At 33.2% G+C, this 25,202-nt stretch overlaps 2 protein-coding genes across 3 annotated transcripts; both read right to left on the bottom strand.

Annotated features, from left to right (window-relative positions):
- Positions 1-75: 75 nt before the first annotated feature.
- LOC134691443 (tetraspanin-1-like) lies at positions 76-19,607 on the bottom strand. 2 transcript variants are annotated; one of them, XM_063551972.1, is made up of 8 exons: positions 18,188-19,607; positions 12,922-13,029; positions 10,211-10,426; positions 7,915-7,989; positions 6,971-7,081; positions 5,752-5,916; positions 2,057-2,140; positions 76-938 (listed from the first exon to the last, which is right to left on the bottom strand). In XM_063551972.1, the coding sequence occupies exons 2-8, from the start codon at positions 12,991-12,993 to the stop codon at positions 867-869; spliced, it is 795 nt and encodes a 264-aa protein (XP_063408042.1). In that variant the 5' UTR covers positions 12,994-13,029; positions 18,188-19,607; the 3' UTR covers positions 76-866. The 2 variants fall into 2 exon arrangements, with proteins under 2 accessions (XP_063408042.1, XP_063408041.1); XM_063551971.1 differs by having other exon boundaries at positions 18,083-19,605.
- Positions 19,608-19,656: 49 nt separating this feature from the next.
- On the bottom strand, positions 19,657-24,454 carry LOC134691442 (uncharacterized). The gene is made up of 2 exons (XM_063551970.1): positions 24,338-24,454; positions 19,657-22,230 (listed from the first exon to the last, which is right to left on the bottom strand). Exon 2 carries the CDS (start codon positions 22,226-22,228, stop codon positions 20,558-20,560), a length of 1,671 nt encoding a protein of 556 aa, XP_063408040.1. The 5' UTR covers positions 22,229-22,230; positions 24,338-24,454; the 3' UTR covers positions 19,657-20,557.
- Between the last annotated feature and the right edge of the window lie 748 nt (positions 24,455-25,202).

Genomic DNA, 25,202 nt, shown 5'->3' with positions numbered 1-25,202 from the left:
ATTAGAGCACCTCCTGTCCACACAACATTGTTGCATATATGAATTGCAGTTTAACTTGGCTAGCGGATCATTGTCACTAAACGTTTTGGAAAAAAATAAATGCCATTGTTAAGCTTCGCTGTCTATTGGTTGAGAACTAATCATTAATTTGTATTTTAGTCTGTACATTATTTTAGTGAGCATATTCCTATCTAAGTTGATGTAAAGAGTCTCATGTCATGACCTTTGACCTATCAATATACATGACTACAATTAAGGTTCACGTTTCAATTTAGAAAAATATTTGTTGGCAATGTACATTTTAAGTAAATCCTCTAACTGCAAACAATGAAATCACTTTCTAAACCTTCTGTACTCTATTAATCATGTGATTACCCATGTAGAATCTGATTGGTTGATTTGGAACAACCAATCTTCATATTCCAAGTCCATCTTTGAGCTGAGGCGTTGATTATTGATCAGTAGTGACAGTTCAACATATGTAGATCTCATTTGAATAATCACATGGGTAACGATGAGACCACACAAGGTCTATTGATATATTCACATTGAACATACGTATATGGATCATTCTCCAACAACTATGAAGCAAGATGTAAAATCCCACCATCGTAATACATGTATATTGCATGGCTAGCATAAATAGTGTGAAAAATACCCTACGAAAAATCAGGTTTTCCTTTGTTACAGTGACACAAGGTAAATCACGAAAGTCTCAACAAAAATCCATTTCCATGCAGTATGTTGACAATATTTTTAAACGATCGGAAAATATCAAAATAGTTAAATAAAAATGTATGTACAGGCATGAATATGAGTATATTGCAATTTATAATATCAAGGTTCAGCATAATTCTGTGTTGGTGTTATTCTTTGAAGTTGTAAGAATTCTCCACTTTTGTACACATCATCAGGAAAGACAAGATCATCATAACTAACTAAAAAGAAAAAAGTATGATGAAATAAGTGTGGACACAGATCAGTGTGGATATTATGTTTGGATGTTTTCTAACAAAAAGAGAAATCTAGGGTTTTCCCCTTGGGTTCTACATTGAACTGATAATCACAGCCAAAGCCAATTGAACCTGTATTTATTCCTATAACTGTAAAAAAAATAAGTTTGATATAATTAGATGGTATTGCAAGAGATAAACACAGTCATGCTATAATAGCATTTTTGATTGCTTGTTCAATGTTGCTAGTCTAATGTTCAGTAGCAAATATGTCATGGTCAGGATACATAAGATTTTAAAAACAAGAAAATGAATGAAAGTATATTAGAAAATGACTACAGGGGTGGATCCAGCCATTTTAAAAAGGAGGGGTTCCAACTATATGTCCCCATTCAAATGCATTGATCGTCAAAAAAAAGGGGGGTCCCAACTCCCAGAACCCTCCCCCTGGATCCGCCACTGGACTTCTTAAGACAGCTTTAGATTAGAAATGCTTATTTTGAAACATTCCAATCTTATGTTATTGTGTTCACCTAAAAATCACAGCATGGGAAAATCATTTCTATTAAAGTACAGCAGCAAATATTTCACGTCCATTCAAAGAGATTTTTCAATAAAATTTACAAATATTCCATGAGATACATTTGACACATATATAGGATGAAAGAATACTTGATGAAATTGTACATAGACAAACTAGCAGAATTTAAATTTAAGTCGAGTTGAAAAGGTGTAGTTGATCGTTAAGTCATTTAGGTCTCCTAAGTTGTTATACAGCTGTTTCCTTGTTTTACAAGATACCAACTAGAAATGATATACTAGTACTTGTAGATGTTAGTGTAGTCTGTTGTTTGGTCTTTTTTTTCATTGCAAATTGTATGTTCTTATTCAGCAAATCTCTTCGACTTATGAGTTTCACTATCTTTTTGATATCTTTATTCTGTCTTTTAGATGAGTGATATCATGTGCTCGGGACAGGTGAGCAGATCCTGCTACACATGTAGATGCACTGGATATAAACAAATACATATTTTATTTATTAGTAGATCGTTAATAGTATATAAGTAGCTGATTAGTACTGTAGTTTATTTGTACTTCATTACCTGACAGAAAACAAGTGTAGCAGCTACTCCAATTATAACAGAGAAATATCTTTCAAACAAATCTGCTAACGCCTCTTTACATCCCTAAAACAAGAACAAATCAGAGTTAACTTTACTTAAATTTTTTAAATGAGAAATAGACTGTTATGCTTTTATAAAATCATATGTGTGATTTATCTTGTACCTTTTTTGTCGAATTTTTTCTGTAAATCTCTAATACACAAAAGCAGACTATAGCTATTGTGATTCATCACATCTGCTGTTTGACAATCATATATGAAGTGTTGATCTTGATTTTACATGCCACCTCTCGCATGCTAGAAGCGTTCGCTCTGCGTTTTACTTGCTGAAAGTGTTGACCTTGCATTTTACATGCCAGCTCTTGCATGCTAGACGTGTTCGCTCTGCTTTTTACTTGTTGGAAGTGCTCGCTTTTTGATGGTTGCATGGAAGTGTGCACCTTACATTTAACTTGATTTCCCAAAGAACTAATACAATTTGTGAACGACCGATCGACTAAATGATGGATTGATTGGTGTTAAATATTCAGCTGCAAACTATGTGCCTGTCTACAATCAGGAGCCTGTAGGTCAGTGGTTGTCGTTAGTTCGTGTCTAAAATCAGGAGCCTGTAGGTCAGTGGTTGTCGTTAGTTCGTGTCTAAAATCAGGAGCCTGTAGGTTAGTGGTTGTCGTTAGTTCGTGTCTAAAATCAGGAGCCTGTAGGTCAGTGGTTGTCGTTAGTTCGTGTCTAAAATCAGGAGCCTGTAGGTCAGTGGTTGTTAGTTCGTGTCTAAAATCAGGAGCCTGCAGGTCAGTGGTTGTCGTTAGTTCGTGTCTAAAATCAGGAGCCTGTAGGTCAGTGGTTATCGTTAGTTCGTGTCTATCATATGTGTCTTTTGTGAATTGTTTTGTTATGAATGTAGTAGTTTTCTCGATTGAAATTGTTTCATATTTGTCATGTCAGAGCCTTTAGCGCCGACTATACGATATTTCTCATTGCCGAGAGCTGTACGGTTCCCTATGACTGTTGTTCATTTCATTTTAACTGAAGAGGATAGTTGTCTCAATGGCAATCACATCATATTTCCTTATTTGTATATTGTTCAGGACAAACACATTTGTATGGGTAAATGTATACGACATACATTGTACTAGACGTACACAATGAGCCTATAATTTGTAATCCCATGTAGTGACCTTTTTAGAACACTTGATACAAATAAAATTGAGAATGGAAATGGGGAATGTGTCAAAGAGACAACAACCCGACCAAATAAAATGTATATCCCATATTGCGAAATAATACATAAAAAAAGTTTTAAGAATGTCTTTTTTTTTTTTATGTCTCTGACGTTATCAGTAGCTCATGGCCATGGAGAAATCATCAGAAATATTACGACAAAATAAAAGAGTTCAAAGCCATTCCCTATTTATAAAAAAAAAAGGAAAATTATATTTCTAAAATAATTTCTGAAACATCTAAATGAACTCAACAATAGCTCTTAAAATTGCTTTGTTCCTCTTATTTTCGTATAATTCTTTTAACAATTTACTAATAATGCATTCAGTAGCATTTCACCCTCTTACAAACATATGTCTTGAGCAGTGAGTCATTAAAAATCAATTTGATGAAATACGCACCTTTTAATCTATTAATTAAAAGCTGTACCGTGTGCAATAATTTAAGAGGGTCTGGTTGAGGGGTCCTTCATTTTTATTTCCTTCCAATCTTTAGCTCAATTTTCTCTATTCTTTATCTGTGATGCGTATTTGATAGTCTCTTTTCCATATTATATAACATATGCGGATCAAGGGGAAAAGGGGGCACCTTTCATGGTGGGAAACATGTTGTTGATTATATAGGGACTCCCTGAAGTCAGGCTCGTAGCCAGGAATTTCCAAAAGGGGGGGGGGGGGGTATTTGGACTCATGAACTCGACTTTAACAGTCACAATTTGAACAGAACGTTGACTTTAACAGTGCTAATTTGGTCTCAAAGGGGAGGTTCGTCCGAACCCCCCTGGCTACGGGTATGGAAGCGTGACTGGAACGGGCCCTCCTTAGGCCAGTCAGCGGTCCCTCCTTACAAAAGGTTCTGGATACGCCGGTTACCCCATTATTTTACATTCTCCATCTTTTTTACCTTTTTAATTCTATTCCTGACTTTTAACTCTTTATTCTGTGTGCCTATTTATATATTCTATTTTCTGTTAGGCCCCACCCAGATCCTCTTATAATAATGTTGTGATTATGCACAGGTGTATGATACATACGTAGAACAAAGGGAAATAGATCAATACTTCTTTTAATAATAAATGTACTTTTTCCTTCTGTGTCAATAAAAAAGAGAGCGGTTATACGTCAATTAGATATAAAGAACCCAACAATAACAACCAATAAAAATATCAAAGACAAAAGTGGCTGAAGACATTATCAACCATAGGTCACACTACAGCCTTAACAATGAGCAAAATCCATACCGCAGAGCAAATTATAAAACTTCCCTAAATGACTATGTTACATTGTTCGATCATACTTCAAGTATTATTTAAAATTAAACATTTCTAAAAAACATTCATTAAAATAGAATTATACATGAGATGTTGCATGAATGCCAATGAGATCACTATATATATATATATCATAGATGTAAACAATAGAGCACTGCATGTTTTGACCAAAAAAAACATATTGTAGAGTCAGCTAAAACAGTCCTGTAGTAATAAAAGTTTACATTGCTCGATCATACTTCACATATCATGTTAACTTGAACATTTCGTAAATATTCATTATAATAGAATTACAATGTATAGACATGATAGATATGAGACGTCGAACGAATGCCAATGAGACAACTATCTATCGTCCTCGGATATGTTAACAATTATAGGGCACAACAAACAATATATTGTAGAGTCAGCTAGCTAGACAAGTCCCGAAATGACTAGATATAAAAATGGAAGATGTGGTATGATTGCTGATTAGACAACTCTCCACAAGAGACCCAATGACACAGAAATAAAAAAAAACTATAGGTCACAGTATGGCCTTCAACAATGAGCAAAGTCAATACCGAAAGAACAAATGTGAAACAATTCAAACGAGAAAACTAGTGGCCTAATTTATGTACATTAAATGAACGAAAAACAAATATGTAACACATCAAAAAGTTTACCTTGTTCAACGATGATTTAAGTATGATAATTAAATCTGAACGTTTTTGAAATATTCATTAAAATTAATTATATACATATACATATACATATACATGTACATGAGATGTTGAATGAATGCCAATGAGACACTGAGCTATCTATCAGGGATGTAAATAACTATAGAACACTGTACGACAAAAAAACACACATAGTGTTGTGTCAGGTAGAAAATGTATGAGAACATTATAAAATGGCCTAAAACAATAAATGAAGAACAAGTATGACAGACAGTCACCATCTTTTTTCTATTCCAGCGTCACTAGTATGTCTTTCGAGCGGATATAGTACAAAATTAAAAGCCTATGGTATCTTTGTTAAGTTTTTAACGCCTTTTATTCAATATATATACCAAAATCAAACTGAAATAGAAATAATAGATGTAAGTTGTTAGCCTCTTCTAGTTCTTTCAATAATTCTTGAAAAGGTTTATATAATTTATACACAAACAATTTTCTGAAAAAAGAGGTACTTATATTTACCATTGTGTACGAGTTGACGGGTGTTGGATTTGCCACACATTGGTCCGATAATGTCATATTTTTACAGCATGCCGGAGGGATCTGTTGAGTAACGTTGTTGACAGTAGTATTCCATTTAGTAGCCTTAGAGAAATCGGCCGAATTATTAAAACCACAGCACTCCAACTGAAATATTTATCAAGCAAAAATTATGTAATTGAACACTTTTCCCGTGAAATTTGATTATTGTTTATTATTCGTTTCGCACCCGCCTAGATATTATAGGAGCTTCAAATGTTCTACATCGAAACATTTTGATTTAAATTAAAAGGGTTTAGCCTGGGTCACGGGATGTAACTCTCCACATCATTATTACGTTTGTAATCGGCAGTTTTATTCTTTCATATGAAACATAATTTAAATTCTCTGTAGCGGAAAACCTTTCAATATATTTATGAACATGGTTGAAGTTTCAGGTTTTCTGTAACCTAGTATATAACTTACTTTGTGTTGTACTGCGTTACAGCCGATTGCATTGAGTGTGTAGGTAAAGGTTATATCTTTGGTTAGCTTGCTTGCTAGCTGAACCGTGAAGTCATTATTAGGTTGTGTAAACTATCCTCCTATATAAATAGACTACAAACTACTTTTGCATAGGTACTATTTCTGTACTAAAAAAATGCAGTACTGGAAATTTACTTTTAATATTTAGTACTATTTCTTTACTTTAAAAATATTGTTATATTTAGGTTCTTGTATTTTACAGTACTTGTTTTGTACTAAATATTTTGGTACAGAAATAATACAATATTCCATGTTTGAAAATCATAACTTTAAGAAATTTGAAATAGAAAAACTTTCAAAATGCTGAAAATGTAAAAATAGTAACCAAACATCTGTAGTACATAAATTTCAAGTACAAATAAAGTACTGCAAAATACAGGTACCTAAATATTACTATAATTTTAGAGTAACAAAATAGTACTGAATATTAAAAGTAGATTTCCAGTACTACAATTTTTTAGTACAGAAATAGTACCTATGCAAAAGTAGCTGTATAGTCCGACAGATAACTGATCTTTCTGTGTGGAGGACTAGGCTACTTCGAAAAGAGGGTAGTATACCTTATCTGATAATGACTTAACGGTTCAGCTAGCAAGCAAGCTGATTAAATATATCACCATTACCTACACACTCAATGCAATCGGCTGTAAATTTTTTACCCATTTTTATTACTCACTTTTTGCTGTACTGCATTAAAATGTATGGTAAATGCATTCTCGCTATCTGCTATCCCTTCAAATTCTTCTGTTATACTTCTCCCTATTGCCTTCTCCATAGTATTTTCCACCTAAAATATCACGTCAATTAGATCAATTATTCACGAACAAAAAGCAATTGGGATCGTGTTTTAAGAACCCAACAATATAATCATGATGATATTAAAGGGGCAATAGAAATGTATTACCTACATAAAAATTTGTTTAGGGGCCACTGAAGGACGCCTCCGTGTGCGGGAGTTTCTATCTGCACTGAAGACCCATATGTGGCCATCGGCTGTTATCAGCTTTATGGTTGGGTTGTTGTCTCTTTAACATATTCCCCATTTCCACTCTCAATTTTATGAAATTCATGTAAAAAAAAATTCCGATGTAAAAAAAATTTAAAATCACTACAATCAAAGTCTACACCGGATATCTCATGTGAAGCAGGCTCTGTTTAGCCTTCCGGAGCACATGTTTTTAGTTTTTAGTGTGGTTGGTGGTGCTAAGTCTCTAGTTATGTTTTCTATGTTGTGTCATGTGTACTATTATTTGCCTGTTTGTCTTTTTGTTTTCAGCCATGGCGTTGTCAGTTTATTTTCACTCAATGAGTTTGACTGTCCCTCTGGTATATTTCGTCCCCGGGCTCCTTTAAATAATTATGGCATCAGATAATTTAATTGTTTCATTCCTCAATGAAAATGTGAGAAAAAAATATTTCAAACACACAAATAGACGTTTGAACACAATTACTTCTTTTATGGATTATAGTGAATTAGATACACAACAGAACAATTTTTACAAAAACCAAACGCATTGTATGGTGCATTCGAATAATCTGTTTTGTGATGGAATGATAAAATCGAAATAATTTATAGAAAAAAGCGATTACTACATAACAAATTTAACACAATAATATTACCGTATGTTTGAAAACAACTCCCAATACTGTTGCCGCTACTTCAACAGCCATCGCTAACGCAATTAACATTGTATACTGAAACAAAAAGTGAAACACCATTTTGATATTACAAAATATCCCTAAAACTTAAGACTATTTTTGCAAATGGTTTAATAAGGACGTTTGTTTTATGGAAAATAAGTTTCGAACTTATCGATAAGTAAATAAAACAAAATTTCAAGAATAAAGCTACCTCAAAGTACCAGGCGACTTTGGCTAAGAAATAAATTAATCTGGATTTGTAGCGTAGACATTCAAATGTCTCTAGGGTTCCTTATTAGTCATATTAGGTACGACATCAAAAGTTCAAAGTAGGATGAAAAAGAACTTAATTCATTTAATTTTTCACTGACCCTTCTATCCCCTCTTAACTTAATTTGGGAAAAAAAATATTGACCAATAAGTTATAGATATTTCATATCTTTTGGACAGTTTTGTGGTGTTTTGTAAATTATACCATAGCTTTTGTTGAAACCCCCGGCATTCACCTCACGAGACGAAGTCGAGTGAGGTTGCCGAGGGGTTTCAACAAAAACTATGGTATAATTTACGAAACACCACAAAACTTTCCAAAAATATGAAATATCTGTTTTAACCTATTGCATCTTTCACTGTTAAAAATTTTGTATTTCATATATTTTTGTTTGTTGACATCGATATAACTTTAATAAGAATCTGTAAAATAACCCTTTTCGGACCTTACACTTAAGGCTCCGCCTACTTTTTAAAACTAGCACGGGCTTCAGAAACAGCGGGTATTCAGTTTAAAAAGATTTTTCGACAGCGATGGATGCATCTTTACATTGGTGATGAAAAAAATGTTAAAGATGTTTTGGACACAAGAAACTTCTAGTACAGATTTCTGATATTTTAGAAGATTGCTGCAATCCCAAACTTACGTACAATTGAACTGCAAAGGGTAGGTTTTCTAAATTTTATTATTTGTTTTCAAAATGCTCGAAATGTTTTAATTTTTTTATATGAACTAATGATTTTTAGGAAATTAATTTCACAAGAATCTGTCTGAGAGTTTGTATGAATTATTACACTTTTAACTTTAAATCAGAAGTCCATGAGGTAGGGAAGGAGGGGTCCTGACCCCGCAATATCTGGCTTAAAACACGAAATCCCGAAATGCCGGGCTTTAAAACAGGAAAATCGGAAGAAAAAAATAAAATTCCCGGAATCCGAAAGAGTCGATCCCGCAATCCCGAGCTTAAAAACACCCGATCACGAAGTCCCGATAAAGGTGCTATCCACCCTTGCCCATGGCGTACATTAATTAAATGGGATTTCAAAATGTTCCCGATTAAATTCATTGATATGCGACGATATAATTAAAACAAAAAGAAATCGCTCATTTAGAGCTGGGAAGTATATCTAACATATATAAATTCCCGTTTAGAGTAACTTGACAAACGCTATCTAATTTTAATGGTCAACATAGAGTAGCCTCATTAAAAGTCTAGATGTCAGCAGTGTTTGATAAACCGGACGTGGATCAAACACTTTTAAAGTGGGGTGGGGGTAAAGCAAGCCAACATTTGAAATAACTAATTAACAGGTTATTTGTTTACAATATTTAAAGTTCTTCAAAAGAGGCGTGCTTCCTGTCACCTCCATCCCCCAAAAACTAATCCGCCTTGCCAAACAAACGGTTAGATGTGATTCATGTAAATGTAGCTGTACTGTGGAGCCTATAAAAAGTTTGCCATTTAATGACCGAAAATCAACATATTTTTAAACCTTTTTTGTTTGTTCTGGGAGCGAATCTTGGTTCATTTAAAATATAGGACAACAGAGCTGGTGTATGTGGGTTCGATTCCCACCCAAAGCAATCATTTATTTCAGCTGGTGCAAAGCGGGCAGTTTAGCTTAGTGGCCCCGCACTAACTTTGTTGTTTCTATCAAAAAATTGAGGCAGCCGCGGCCAGGTCTCGATAATTTTTCTTTTGAATTCGTTATACAACAAAACCATGGTATAATTGTGAAAATTATACCATGGATAGCTATGGTATAATTTTCGGTTATCGGGATTTATACTCGGGTTGCACTTCCATAGGTTACATTGTACAGCTATAGGTTAAGGATATATATATACAATCGATATCAATTAAACAAAACTTGAAGCAGTGTTGACCCCTTCCACCCCACCCCAAACTATTTCAATTGAGTTTTTATCTATCCTTTAATTATTTTTTTTTATGTCGTCCCTTACAATAGTCCACATTTTCCTACTTTATTTAACAATACGTACAGCAGCTAATAGTATCATACTCTCTGTTGCTGCAGCTACGATGCCCAGTATACCGAATAATGCTACACCAAAACCACCAGCAACGATGATGTATGACCCAGTCTTTACATAGGAGGTATCAAACAGTTCTATTTCATCCAGATGTGTAAAATGCATGAAGCTAGGGTCATCCATAGCTATCCATATCCCAAGTCCGGCTGCAACAAGACCAAACAGCTGAAAACGGAAAAAAGCTGCATTATAAATATGACTTTTCAAATGCAAGTTAGACTTACGGTGACCTGAAGTTACATTCTATACTGTGGATTCATTATTATTCGTTGGATATTAATTTTCGCGTATTTCAACGGGAATTTGGAACCACGAATTTCAATGCCCAACGAATTACAAACACTATATAAAAATGGTTGCAGACTTTGGGAAAACCGGGGAATCAAATATCCACGAAAATGAAAATGTTCCTCAATCCATGAAAATTGGTACCCACGAAAAAAAAATGAACCAACAGTATGCATTTGATCTCTGATGGAGAGTTATTTCATTGGCAATCATACCACATCTGCTTAGTTTTATATTGTTTCATGTTTTTACTAACACCAAGAGCTTTAAAACACAATATATCTAAGGTCTTAGTTTTTAATTTCTTTCTAAAATTCGCTTTAGTAAGTTTGAAGTGTCATTAGTAATATACATGTACAGAAGATACGAATGTAGGATTTTATTACTACATTAATTTCGTGACACATCATGGATCAAGACAGTAAAAATAACAACTGAATTTCGATCCTTTCTTTCTGAAACATTGTAAATATTCGTGCAATGTAAGACTTAATAAAAAAAATTAAATAAATAACGATCTTGGTTTTGATGAATTAATTAAGTAGTAACACGCATTTATCCTCCATCAATACAATTCCACGTTAAAAAGGGGGGGGGGGGGGCTTTTAAAAAAATAACTTGAATACAATATCCAATACTGATGTTTTGTATTTATATAGTTAATTTATAAAAAAAAATTAAAATCTAAAATTTTGAATAATAACATGTAATCTGTAGATAAAAATCATGACTCTGACCACTGTATTTGTTTGGCTGACGTCCATAACAAAGATGACTGCAGGACGAATTAATAGACATATGTAATCCAAGGTTAATATGTTTTTTTATTTCAGTGTACATAGAAATACAATATGTTGAACGTAAATATTTCAAATATGCTTGTAATGTATTTTATTGAAAAAGAGGTTTTGATGACAGACTAACAATACAGGAAAACAAATCAGGCGCGTAGCTCCCTATACGCCAACACGCAGTTGCGTGCACATCGGTTCGACATGCAAAAAAAATATTGCAAAATAAAAAATTTATAAATCAAATTTGAAAGGAAACACATATGTTGTCACTTTTTTGATTGATGAAATGTCATTAAATAACGGCATTTGGTTTCAAAATAGAAGTTTTATTGGAGATCATGCATGAAAAAATCGGACACTGTAACTTGTATCTTTTACAAGATTTGAATTTGTTATACTCAGTCTAATACATGTAGTTTCGGAGCACATTTTACAGAGTACGGTTTATCTGTTTGGAATGAGATATACCAATCTGCGTTAGCTTTAAACCCTTCGATATCGTTAAAATTATGCCACGGCGATGTGTTCGACGGACTACCAGAGCCAATCATCCTGCAAACACGCCATAACAGTATTGGAAAGTCTCATTCAAAGTTTATTTTGCGTTTATAGACCATATGATAATGGAACTGGAGTCTGAAATCAGATTAGAAAAAAATGGAGCGCCCCACTCTCGCCTAACTAAATTCTTTCATATGATCACCAAAAATTGGATAATATAAGTTATATGGTTTGCTACTGACTTTTCAAATATAAGTAGACTAATAGTGAACTGATCATGAAGTGGTTAACTGTTATGCATTTGCATGGTCTCTGGTGGAGAGTTGTCTCATTATCATATAATATACCACATCTGCATCCACATAGAGGGTTGGTAAAATCCATGAGGGTGGGGGTCGCAAATAGCATTTTAAACACTATAGTTTAAATAGATATGCAGTATAGTTATGTGCCTCTTCAAAGTCAGGATCATCGATAGTCAGAGGTTGTCAAATGATCGGAACACGTCAATGATTGAACAAAATACATAAATATTGACCATATAAAAAAGAAGACGTGGAATTATTGCCAATGAGAGTGACTCAGACAACTATCAACAAAAGACCAAAATGACACAAACATTAACAACTATAGGTAAACCTATGGCCTTCAATAATGAACAAAGCACATACCGCATAGTCAGCTTTAAAAGGCCCCGATAAGACAATGTAAAACAATTCAAACGAGAAAACTAACGGCCTTATTTATGTAAAAAAATGAACGAAAAACAAATATGTAATAATTATTGTTCACTTACCACTACGTATATGTTGACCCTTATGATTTGATAGTTGATTATTGCTACTGGTATGTTAACCGGGATTGTATTATAATAGCTATAATTCACTGACCACAACTGGTATGTTGACCGGTATGATATTATAATAGTGTCTTATCGCTACTACTGGTATGTTGACCGGGATGATACGATAATTGTTCACTTACCGCTACTGGTATGTGACCGGGATGATATGTTATAATAACTCACTTACCGCTACAGGTATAATGACCGGGATGATCTGATAATTGTTCACTTACCGCTACTGGTATGTTGACCAATATAATTGTAACTTTGATGCATGTTCTCCGACCACCTTCCTCTAAAGTCATTATGGAACTAGAATAGACAGCACACAGAAACTAAACCTACAAAATAATTCGGAACTTCAGAATTTCATATTATGATTTTGATGATGAATTCAATGTGGAACCAAATAAGGAAAATCGAAAGAAACAGAGCCTATTTAAATTGAATTCAGGAATAAAAGGATATATGTGTACATGTTTCCCATTTAGCGATCTTTAATGGTTAAAATTAAGAATACAAATGAGGAATATATCAAAGAGACAATAACCCGACCAAAGACAAGACAACAGCCGAATGCCACCAATGGGTCTTCAACACAGCGAGAAAATTCCGCACCCGAGGAGGGGCCTCACCTGGCCCTTAAATAAAAATGTGTACTAGTTCAGTGAAAAAGGGACTTCAGACTAAACTCCAAAATGAATAAATGAATTAAAATATAAAGCATAAGAGACTTTAAAAAACCAGAGGCTCCTGATATGGGACAGGCACAACAAATCGTTGGGGGTAAATATGTTTTGTACGATATCAACCCTCCCCCTGTATACATCGAATCAATCTCGAATAAAGAAACACACAGCAATACACATAGTAAAACTCAGTTTAGGAGGGGTCCGAGTCCGGGGTTGATCGAAGACAAGTATCAAATATATAGATGTAAAAAGATGTGGTATGAGTGTCAAGGAGACAACTCTCCATCCAAGTCCGCATGATCATGTGTAAAAGTAAACCAATAAAGTTTAATATGTTCTTTATTTGGTACATGCAATCACTCCTTACTTGGTTAACGCATTTGGTGTTGATTCACTAGTCCAGGGGCAAATAGTTCATTCATATTGAAGACATGCTTTAACTGTTAAATAAATGTATTATGAGAATTATGGTCTAATATGTCAAACTGGAACAATTAACAATGTAATGTTGTACTATCCAAAGGAATAATAATTTTATTTATTTGAATTTTTTTTCAGGGGGGGGGGGATATGATGATATTCATCATTAAGTTTTGTAATTCTTGTCATCGCCGAATCGATTCTAGACTAACACATAAATTTACACATATCAATATGAAATCCGATGCATGTAATTGACATTTAGCTACAAGCTGATACATATACATGTAACGCACAAACTCATCACACGTCACAGTCGGATGAGGTGTTACAAAAATTGAAATTCTTACATTGTAACCCAACAACGTTTATAATGGATCTTATAATTTCTCATTGATTTAAAAGGGGCGTATGAATAATTACGTGGTTACTTTGAACAATAATGAGGGTCGTAAAGGGGTATCTACACGGAAGAACGCTTAAATTAAAATAAAGTTGACATTTCACTACAAACGAACAATACAAAATTTCGTGTGTGTTGATCTTTAAATTTTACCGATTTCACGAACCACGGCGAATAACGAACCTTTTCACGGCTGCACGTGAAATAAAATTTGCAAAACACGTTGCACGAAACCTTTTACCCCCTCAATAATATTGATTTCTAACACGCGAATTACAGCCATCTGTCGCAAAGTTTTCATAAAAATATTTTGAATGAATGTCGACATGTTTTGAAAATTTTTATTTTGTTATTAAAGTTTGGTTGTTATGACATTTATAGACAACAAAACATGCACGTAAACAAATAAACGAATACTCTGTTGCACAATGAATCAATTGTTATCTTTCTTCAAATCAATTGCATAAAAAATATCAATTTAAATTCAAATTGCTTTCATAATTTATATTTTGTGAAAGGATTTATGTTAGTCTGAAAGGGGTTTATAGAATACATACAAAAAAGGCAAAAATAAAGAATAGAGAACAATAGATCAATAGATTAATCAAAAGAATCGAATGAATGCTTCTTCTCAAAAATAATTTACTGTCTTTGTTGAACTTATTTTATTTCGTGATGAATTTACTAATTGCGGAACATCTTCTGCCAACTGTAATTAAAAATGAAAAGAGTGCATGCGCTTGTGTGATTAAAGCATTCGTATGAGTTTGTTTACAACATGTTCACACACATGCACAAAAAATCCGAAATAATTTAAAAATGAAACAATTCCATGCATTTACATTAGCTGCTTGCTTTATCATTTTAAGCTCTTATTATTTTTATTTAAGCATTCAAAACGATTGGTCTCACGTGAATGTGGCACCACTTTTGATGATTCCATGTGCAACGATTGATTGGTTTATTGCTGTTTTCTTAACGTTCAGTGGCAAATATTTCATGCATGTTCAGGACGAGAACCGTTAATTATATTTGAGTATTCGTATTGAATATGATTATCAATATAGAATAATAATTAAAAAAAAATCCCAGTGTTTTTCAATGGTGACATTTATATCCTTCAGGGCGTGGTTACGTATTTACACCCGAACAGGCAAACAGTTTCTCTACTTTGGTAATGGTTTAAATGCGGGCCTTAAGAAATCTAAAGCAATCATATGTCTATTTCCCTTTCATTTTTGTAGCTCCAAGTCGAGAAATAGCATACTTTCTCCATAAAGATTACATGTAAAAAATATCTCTCTGACTTGAGACAGTCACTTTAAATAACTCATAGAACTCTTAGACCAATAATTTGTGTTTTTTTTCTCTATTTCGTGGAGTTTGTTTTTTTGGGGGTTGGGGTTGGGGGGGAGTGTTAACAAACATATTTGACCCGGACGCCACATTCTCTATGTGCCTATCCAAAGTCAGGGTTTTGCTGATTGTTGGAGGTCGTACAGTGACAACATTGCTAACATCTACGTCGTTTTTGGACTCTGGTGAGTTGTGTTCTAATTGGCAATAATACTGCATCTTCTTATTTCAATATTAATATATACTACCACATTAATGATCATTATAGATCGAATTCCTGATCACTTTTAATTCAACTTAATGTCAATGAACTCCCTATGATGCTAAGTAATTAATATTTACCTCCTTGAAGTCACGATGTATTGATAAAATCTTACTTTATTTCACTATTAAGGTGTGATCGTGAAATAGCAATGAAAAATTTATTCGTAATCAATAATAATAGACTTTTTTTTTCATATTTGTTTTCTCGTAATTTTGACCGCAGTCATTTGCACTTCCCTTGTACACTGTCTGTTTTATCTATCTGACTTTTGGCATGGTTATTTGTATGATACCTCTAAAAGCCTTTGATACATACTCTTCAACCATACCCACCATATATAAATGCATTTGTGACCACATCTAGGTTTAATGTTGTCTTGTTTTTGTGGCCTTTTTGGATCCCGGAGATGGGGGTGTAGGAGTGTTCCTCGAGTTGAAACCCCCTTTTCTTCGATTTATTCTTAACATTTTTATGTTTATTTCAGTCTTTTAAATTACACGAACGTTTCATGACGTACTAAGGGTTTGAACACCATGCCCTTTTTCTTTTTTATTTATTTCAAACTTTTTGTTATTTAGATTTCTTTTTAATTACACGAAAATTTTATAGGATTTCAGGGGTTGGAAACCCGACAATTTTCAAAATGGCTTGATCCGCGCCTGCTTGTGCTCCACATTGTCCTCGTGTGTGAAAGTGTGAAATTAAAAATGTGTGGCATATACCAGAAAGAATACATTTGCTGCACAATTTACCTTTTAACCGAGTAATTAATTTCATATTTCTCTTTTTTTGTCATCCTGGGGTCCTTTGTAATACAAGTTGTTACATGATCTTAACCTTAACTTTTCATCATTTCAGCATGATTTCAGGCCTTTGTCAAATTTTTTATTTTACTTATTACAATTAAGATTTTAGCTCACCTGGCCCAATAGGCTCAGTGAGCTTTTCTCATCTCTTGACGTCCGGTGTTCGTCGGTGTCGTCGTCCGTTAACGTTTACAACAATCTTCTCCTTTGAAACTACTTAGTCAAATTCAACCAAACTTCAACATTAAATACAGAAAATCACACGGGGCAGACATATACAGAATGTAAAAAGGTCTACCTTTTTTTATCTTCGTTTTAACTCTCAAACAAAATGTTATAAAAGTTATTGTCCTTATGGAACACATTTCACCTTTTTTTTCTTCATTTAGGTCAAAAGCTGTCATACGTTTTCTTATAGGAGTTGTTACCCCTTAATGTCAAATTTTCCTTTAAGTGTGTAAGCTAAACCAGAGAAACTAAAGTCAGGAAAAATGATGAGCAAGAGATGATGTGTTTTATGCGTTTTTGCTATAACCTTGAAAGTTATAATAGGTATCCAGATAATTTTAAGCCTTTTAACAGCATACATGATCATGAAGACACAATCTACAAACAGTCCATCATTACGAAAGCTTCCGTCGACTTGTTAATGGCGTCATACAGTTATAACCTGTATTGACCTTACTGAATTCATATACAGTGTAGTGTTTATAGAATAGAACCAATCTGGATTCCCAAGTGGTTCGTTAAACTTTTAATCCGTTGAACAAAACTGTCAGCAAACTTCAATCAGTGTTAATACCACCCCCCCCCCCCATCCCCCCCAAAAAAAAACAACAACGAAAAAACGAAAAAAAACAACAACAACAACAAAAAACACCACCAACACCAACAAAAAACACCACCAACACCACCAACACAACCAACAACAACAACAAAAAATCAACAAGTTTATCATTATGGACTAGGAAATCACACGTGCCACCTGCAACCAACCCATGCAGCTTTTGATGAGTTTCGTGTTGCCCAGTCTTTATATTCGATGTTGTTTTTGTGCACTGCTTTTGTCTGTTAGTCTTATGTGTGTTTATTATTGAAAGAATATGTGTTTTAGAAATAACAATACCTATATTCCTCTAAAATATCAATTGATATCATTCTATGAAAATGTTTTAATTGATAACTTATTATTAAAATACAATGAACTTATTTTTTTTAAAACAAGCAAAGAAAAAGGATTCCGTAAATAATGTAGCAAAATTTGTATTACAACACATACAAGTTAACTATTTATTTTACACCACGCCCGAGATGATATTTATAACACATATGAAAAAGTCCTGGGTAGTATATAAATATTTATTTCAGTGAAAACATAGTATTTTTAATTTATCAATTATATTACGATTACAACTATTTAATTATATAACCTCAATTAATATAAAAACTTACCTAAATTAAATGAAATGTTAAATTATCCTTTATTTACAAGAAAACGAAGAAAATTATTAAGCCAGTAAAAGAGATGACTAAAAATCAATGCCTCGCAGATGTTACCTGAATAGTAATCCTTTACAAGTGTAAAAAACCTATTTCATCATTATATTACTTGTCTAAATCAACATACATACAATATAATGTGTTGCTATTCAACTTCACTTTGTGATATGTACATGCTTTTAAGGCTTGTTTATTGTATGTTGTTTTCCATTATTTATATGGATGGTATATACATCTTTGATATAGATATCATACGTCATTTTGTTGAGGGGGAGTGTGGACTATTATTGTCATTATACAATTTAATTACGTTAGTGTTGTCACATGTGTGAACTGTTAATATTGTGACAAAGATGACACATTGTGTATAAGACTGTGACAAAAGTGTGTATTCAAATTACTTATTTATATTGTATTCCGGGTATGCGGTCCGATTTATAATATTGATTAAGTACAATTACTGTCTTTTGGTGAGTTAAAAAATAAAATCACAAAAATACTAAACTCGGAGAAAATTAAAAATGGAAAGTCCGTCATCAAATGGCAAAATCAAATGATAAAACACAGCAAACGGATGGACAACAAAACAACAAAACAAACAAAGCAGACATATATAGGTAAAATATAGGTACAGCAGTAATCAATGTGTCACAATCTCAAAACAAACAAATATTTAACAAAAAACACAAAAAGCATTAATCAAATTTACAAACCACATGCATTGCTTTGCGTGTTTGACCTCATACAATATAAACGTTACATATGAAGAAATATAAAATAATTTAGCCGTTCAAAGTTGTTTTATTTTGGGTTTTTTTAAATTTCACATGGCGAATTTTGTGGTTTTCTTGACTGTTGAAAAAAGCTGCAATGATATCAATTTTCAAAATTGAATTAAACCACATATTGAGACATATAATTATATTATTATATTTGAAACTTAATCTATAAATCGTACGTCCTGTACATAATTTATACTTAAAAGGAAATACATTGTGATAATGATTTTTGGTAGAGGCGGATTTAGGGTGGGGCAGGGGTCCTGGCAAAACATTTGGTTGATTTTATAGGGAATCCCTGAAGCATGACTGGAGTGGCCGCCTATTAGCAATTAGTGGATCCACTTATAACACTTCGAGATATCGAAAACCCCGGTGTATTAATTTGTCAGTTATAGCTAACTGCTATATCACTAGCCTTTAAACACAGAGGCTGTGAATTTGAATCCCTCACGTGACAGGAAATATATTTTTTATTATGCTTGAAGGTATGGATTTGATACCAAGTAACAAATAAAAAATGATTTGTTTTCCATTTTGATAATTGTTTTACCAAATAAAGGTAACAGTAGTAAACCGCTTTAACAAAGTTATTGACTTGTTAACTGTAACTCATTTATTGTAAAGTACTATTTTTTTTTATCTGAGTTACCTGTTTTATTGTCATTTGCCTTGTTTCTTTTGTGACCTTTTCAAACATCTGACGGGGACTTCCTTTGAACTTGAGTTCTCCGTTTTTTTTGCGTATTTGTTTATTATGCATTTGCTTGAGGTATAGGAAAGGGATGAGATCTCACAAAACACTTTGAACCCCGGCGCCTGTCCCAAATTAGGAACCTTTAGCCTTTGATAATCTTGTCGTTTTTTTAATTTGAGTTTATTTTATATGTTTTGGTTTTAAGTGGGAAGTCTATTTTTACTCAACTACAAAAATAAGGAGATGTGGTATGATTGCCAATGAGACAACTCACCAAAATAGACCAAAATGACACAGAAATTATCAACTAAAGGTCACCGTACTATCTTTAACAATGAGCAAAGCCAATACCGCATAGTCAGCTATAAAAGGCCCCGAAATGACTATGTAAAACAATTCAAACAAGAAAACTAACGGCCTAATTTATTTACAAAAATAAAAATGAATGAAAAACAAATATGTAACACATAAGCAAACGACAACCACTGAATCACAGGCTCCTGACTTTGCCATGGACAGGCACATATATACAGAATGTGGCGAGGTTAAACATGTCGACGAAATCAGGAGTTAGCTCTAGTTATAACAGATATCCCCAAACAATACAAAACTCATTTAAAAATACCATACAAAAAGAGGGACGAAAGATACCAAAGGGACAGTCAAACTCGAAAAACTTATAATGTGATAACAAACTAACATTTGTATTCTTCTTTCTCTAATTTCGGTCTATTATCTGCTTCAATTTTTCTCTCACGATCGATCTCAAATACTCACTCCACCATATATTACATACCACGTGACTGGCATTGCTGTACATGTTCTTTCCAAAATCGATAATATGACATCACTTGCCCTTTAAAATTGCAAATAAACAAGCTAGTGTTTACTTTGTTGGAGCTAAGTGTCCTCCAACTTGGCATGTGATCGATCACAATTTAGTTGTTCCTTTTACGTGATAACAAATATGCCTACTGGACCGTCTACCCCGCATATAAGCAAACGAGTCCTTGCCTTATCAAAGCTGAGTGTCCTTGGCCTAGGAATCATATCGATCTTTATAACTCTGTGTTTGCTTCCATCAGGGGAGATGATAAGCACGTTTCCGCCTCTCTGATCACCGACATAAACCATTCCTTTTTTGTCAACGGCTATACCTCGTGGTGCGATCAACGATTTGTCCTTGAATTCCCAGGCAAGTGATTGTTCGATATTGTAGCACTGTATGCAATGCCCTGCCGGATTAGTACAGTATATTTTACCATCATGCATAGCGACATAAGAATCACACACCTTATTTCCAATACCAAGTTCAGTTATTCTACCACTCTCTATATTTAGTGAGATCAGTCCCACATCAGATGAATGGATTATCAAGTTACCGTTCGAAAAGGAAATTCCAAAGCATCTGTATTCAGTGTTGATGGTTTTCTCGACCTTTTTTGTCATCAGGTTAACGATAAATATTGTGCTGCAGTAATTTGATGTCGTAACTGCTAAGGTGTGTTCGTTTACATAGGTAATGTCATACGGCTTATCAGGTAGAGTAATTTTGTGCATCAAAGATTCATTTGTATTTTTCAAAAGCAATGTTTTTGTATTCGGGCCAGCAATACATAAAGCATCATCTTCCAAAATTGCACATCCACATATATAGCTTCCCGCGAATTTAACTTCTGTCAACAATTTCAGATTGATGTCATCAATCTTTTTCTTCTCAACTGTAGTCTGTGCTTGTTGCTCTTTTGGCTTTGTGAAAATGGTTGTTGATGGAGTAATCTGTATTCCAATATCACCGAAAGAACTAACGTCACAAGTAAAAGAGGCAAGTTCAATATTTTCTTGGAACACAATGCACTTTATGTCTAACGAATCATCTTTTGTCAATTCTTCAATTTCATTCTCCCGCCTTCTTACTTCTAATTCGAATTCCTTGGTTCCGAGAAATATCTGAAGTTCTGACGCATGATTTTGCATTTTTATGAAGCCTTTGTATAAATCACCTATTGTATCCTCCTTCCCTTTTAAGTCCCTCGAAATTGTCCCCATCTTTTGTAGTGCGTTATTTTCTTGCTCAGATACCTTCTTTAGCACATCACTCTCTAACCAATCTAAATGCCGATTCAATTTAAGTCGGATGAACATGACATGCGCAATGATAGCTTTCGACTGGGTCTTAATTTCTTTTGCATTTTCCTCTTTTTCTTGACAGAGACGCTCATAATACTCTTTAAGGTTCTGTAGACGTTTTTGAATGTCTTCTACAGCTGCTGACTTGCTAACATCTTTGATGACATCATCTAGAGGTGGCATATCTATGCAGTTCTTATGGGTGGAGTTGATACATTTCCTACAACATGGTTGTTCATGACTTAAACAATAGTTCTGGAATAGCGATCCATGTTCACCACAGTGCTGCTTTATTTTCAGTACGAAATCAGGGAGTTCTTTCTGATCACTTACATCAATTACGGCATGACTTTTTGTTGACTTGGCGTTGCTATGGTACTTTAGACAGTCGAAACAAAAGGTTTCCTCACATTCTGAACACCACTTCACAGCTGCTTTTACAGCGGACTGTGCCTCACAAACAGTACAGTTTGTACTTGTTGCATCTGCCATGTCTAAAATAAAAAAAAGTATTTATGTTTGACTATCACTTTGATTCCATGAATCACGTGAACATAATCTCCGCTCATAAATATTTTGTGGATATTAAAGACGTCTATTTGATGTCATGATTAATTTGTTCTCATCCTGAAATCAGGGGCTTAGATATAGGATTCGATGCTTTTGTTTTCTACCCATTGTTTTTGCATTGAACAAACGTTTGTGTGTTCTTATACCACTTACTTCAGCATAATTTATTTTACATCAGACTATGCTTATGAAACGAAGTCTTTGTATATAAAACGTATAATAACAAAAATACCAAAAATACCAAACGAGGAAAATTTAAATCAGAAAGTCCTTTATAAAATAAGAAATTCAAAGATTCATACACAACAAGTTAATGACACTGTCATATTCTAGACTTGGACCTTGCACTTACTCAACAATATTTCAAAATGGTGAATCACAACTTGTTTTAAAGCTGACTAAGCTCGAGGGTATAAATCTTTTTTTTCTAATATAGGACTTCCCTATATTTTTCTATAAATGAACTTTATTTTATACTTCATAGAAAAATAAAATTAAAAAAATGAGGTTCATTTAAGCTCACAATCTGCATTCGAAAGAATCATACATTTTTGTAAAATAATTTTTGTTGTTGAACTAATAGGAGAAATAAAGGTAATTTCGAAATAAAAAAAGAACTTAATTATGGATCACCCAAATTTTAAAATAATTTAGTTTAAGTAAAGCTTATCTGAAAATAACAATAAAAAATATAGTTCACCGATGAGTTATACAAGATATTTCAATTTTAATGCCAACAAATGGCAAATTTTTACCAATACAGGTACTTATTATTTCTTTGTTTTTTTTAAATTACACTGAACATTATTATTAGAAATGATAAATAAAAGATTCAGATTTCAAACATAAATTTAAACATCCTCATTAGACTTATAGATTAGCGTTGATCATCTCAACGAGATTGATTTTCTCGCTTGAGCTGGTACAGCGAAAGTGAGAAAAGCAATCGATTTGAGATGAACAATGATAATCTGTTTATCGCTATTTTACCTATGGCGACGTTGGTCAATTTCATGTCAATTTCGTTAGCAACGCCACGTGGCCTCCTTAGTTTCTAACGATAATTTTTCCATCTCAAGTGAGAAGCATGATATGAAAATTATCACAAAAAAAGATCAAAGGAAAAATGCACAAAATAGCGATAATGTTCCATATCTGTAAAAAAAATAATTTCAAAATGTAATAAAAAAAAGTTACTCATCTATTGCTTATTCTATTTTATACACCGTAGGATGTTTATGTTAATATGTTATTACAGTTTGTTTAAAACTTGTTACATATTTTTAAAATTGATTAATTAAAATATGTAGCTATCATTATTTGTAAATTTCCTACAACTCATTTTCTAAAATTCTAATTTTCTTCTTTATTTCCTGTTGACAAACCTCACAAGAACTTGTGACAATAGTTATCAAAAGTACCAGGATTATAATTTTATACGCCTGACAACAATTTCCATTCAAAAGCTATTTTCTATTCTCCATTAATTATGCATTTCCTGTACACATCGTTTATTATAAATGATTTTCAAGTATGATTTGATTAAATTTAGATCTACCACACAAATACTTGAAATTGTTTTTATTATAAATGTTCTATTTTTTTTAAGACACATCTCTCTTATTCTTTAACATTGGGTGTAACTTAACACGACCTTAGAATGTGCACGATTTTCATTAAATGATATATATTGTATAATTATTGAAATGAATCTTTAAATAAAAGCTCAAAATAGGATTTGAAAAAAACATCTTCGGAAATAAATAAAAGTTAACATAGTGATGACATGTTTTAAAACGAACAATTGAAAAATTAAACCTGTTGTCATCGAAATCTTTTACACCTTAATATTGTAGCCTGAACATGATTTGTAGAAATGCGCATCTGGTCCAGTTAATTTATAACCGTTTCTGTTAATGTCCTGGTCAATGATAAAATATATCATGTATAATGTAGATTTTCAGTTTAATATGTAACAATAATATACCTAAGATAGTATATATATGTTATCTTGTAATAAGTTGAACTTACCAGGAATGATATCCGACCTCGTCGATACAGATTAGATATTGTAGTGTAATTCAACTTCCTCAATTGTAAGTGTTCATCCAGTTCATAACGATCATGTGACTTTTGCTATTTTGGCGTGAAAACCCATTATAAAAATTAAGAGATGTGGTATGATTGCCACTGATATCACTATCCGCCGTAGTTAAACAAAGAAGATGTTAACAGTTATAGGCAGAAGAACGGCCTTCAAAAATGAAAGAAAACCCATACCATGTATTCAATGAATAATATAATACAAATCAATTGAGAAAACTTAAAAAGCCTTATTTATAACAAAATAACTAACGAAAAACAAGTATGGCAGACATTATCCTGGTTCCCGGTGCTACGTTCCATGTATTAGCTAATAGCCATACTCTCTCACGAGGTCCAGGTACGGGGTTATTTCTTAAATTTTAAAATGGACCGGAAGTTGGCATCTTGGAGTCAACCCTAGGTAAATAAAAGCTCTTAATTTATATAGTGCTTAGTCAGTAAAGTGCAATTTTTTATGCATATAATGCTATAGATTATAGCCAATATAACTAGAAAATTCCATTCTGCCCTATTTCGCTTTAAATCCAGTCTTTACAAAAATATTCCTCTATAGAGTGATAATATCCCTTCTATAGAATGATTATTCCTCTATAAAGGTATAAACAAAATATAGAGGGTTGCTTCTTAACCTGTTTAGTAATGTTAAAAGAATTTGAGTGACATTTGATGTCGCAAGAGATTTGTACCCCCGTGCATATGCAAAAGAATGCAAAACAAAGAAACACCCGAGTTTCATTTAATATGGTCTATTCTATATCAAGTATATTATGTATATATTTATAGTGTTTTT

Source organism: Mytilus trossulus, chromosome 11, assembly GCF_036588685.1.
Source record: "Mytilus trossulus isolate FHL-02 chromosome 11, PNRI_Mtr1.1.1.hap1, whole genome shotgun sequence".
Lineage (NCBI taxonomy): Eukaryota > Metazoa > Mollusca > Bivalvia > Mytilida > Mytilidae > Mytilus > Mytilus trossulus.
The sequence above is the reverse complement of the archived record's forward strand: the minus strand, read 5'-3'. Positions and strand labels throughout refer to the sequence as shown.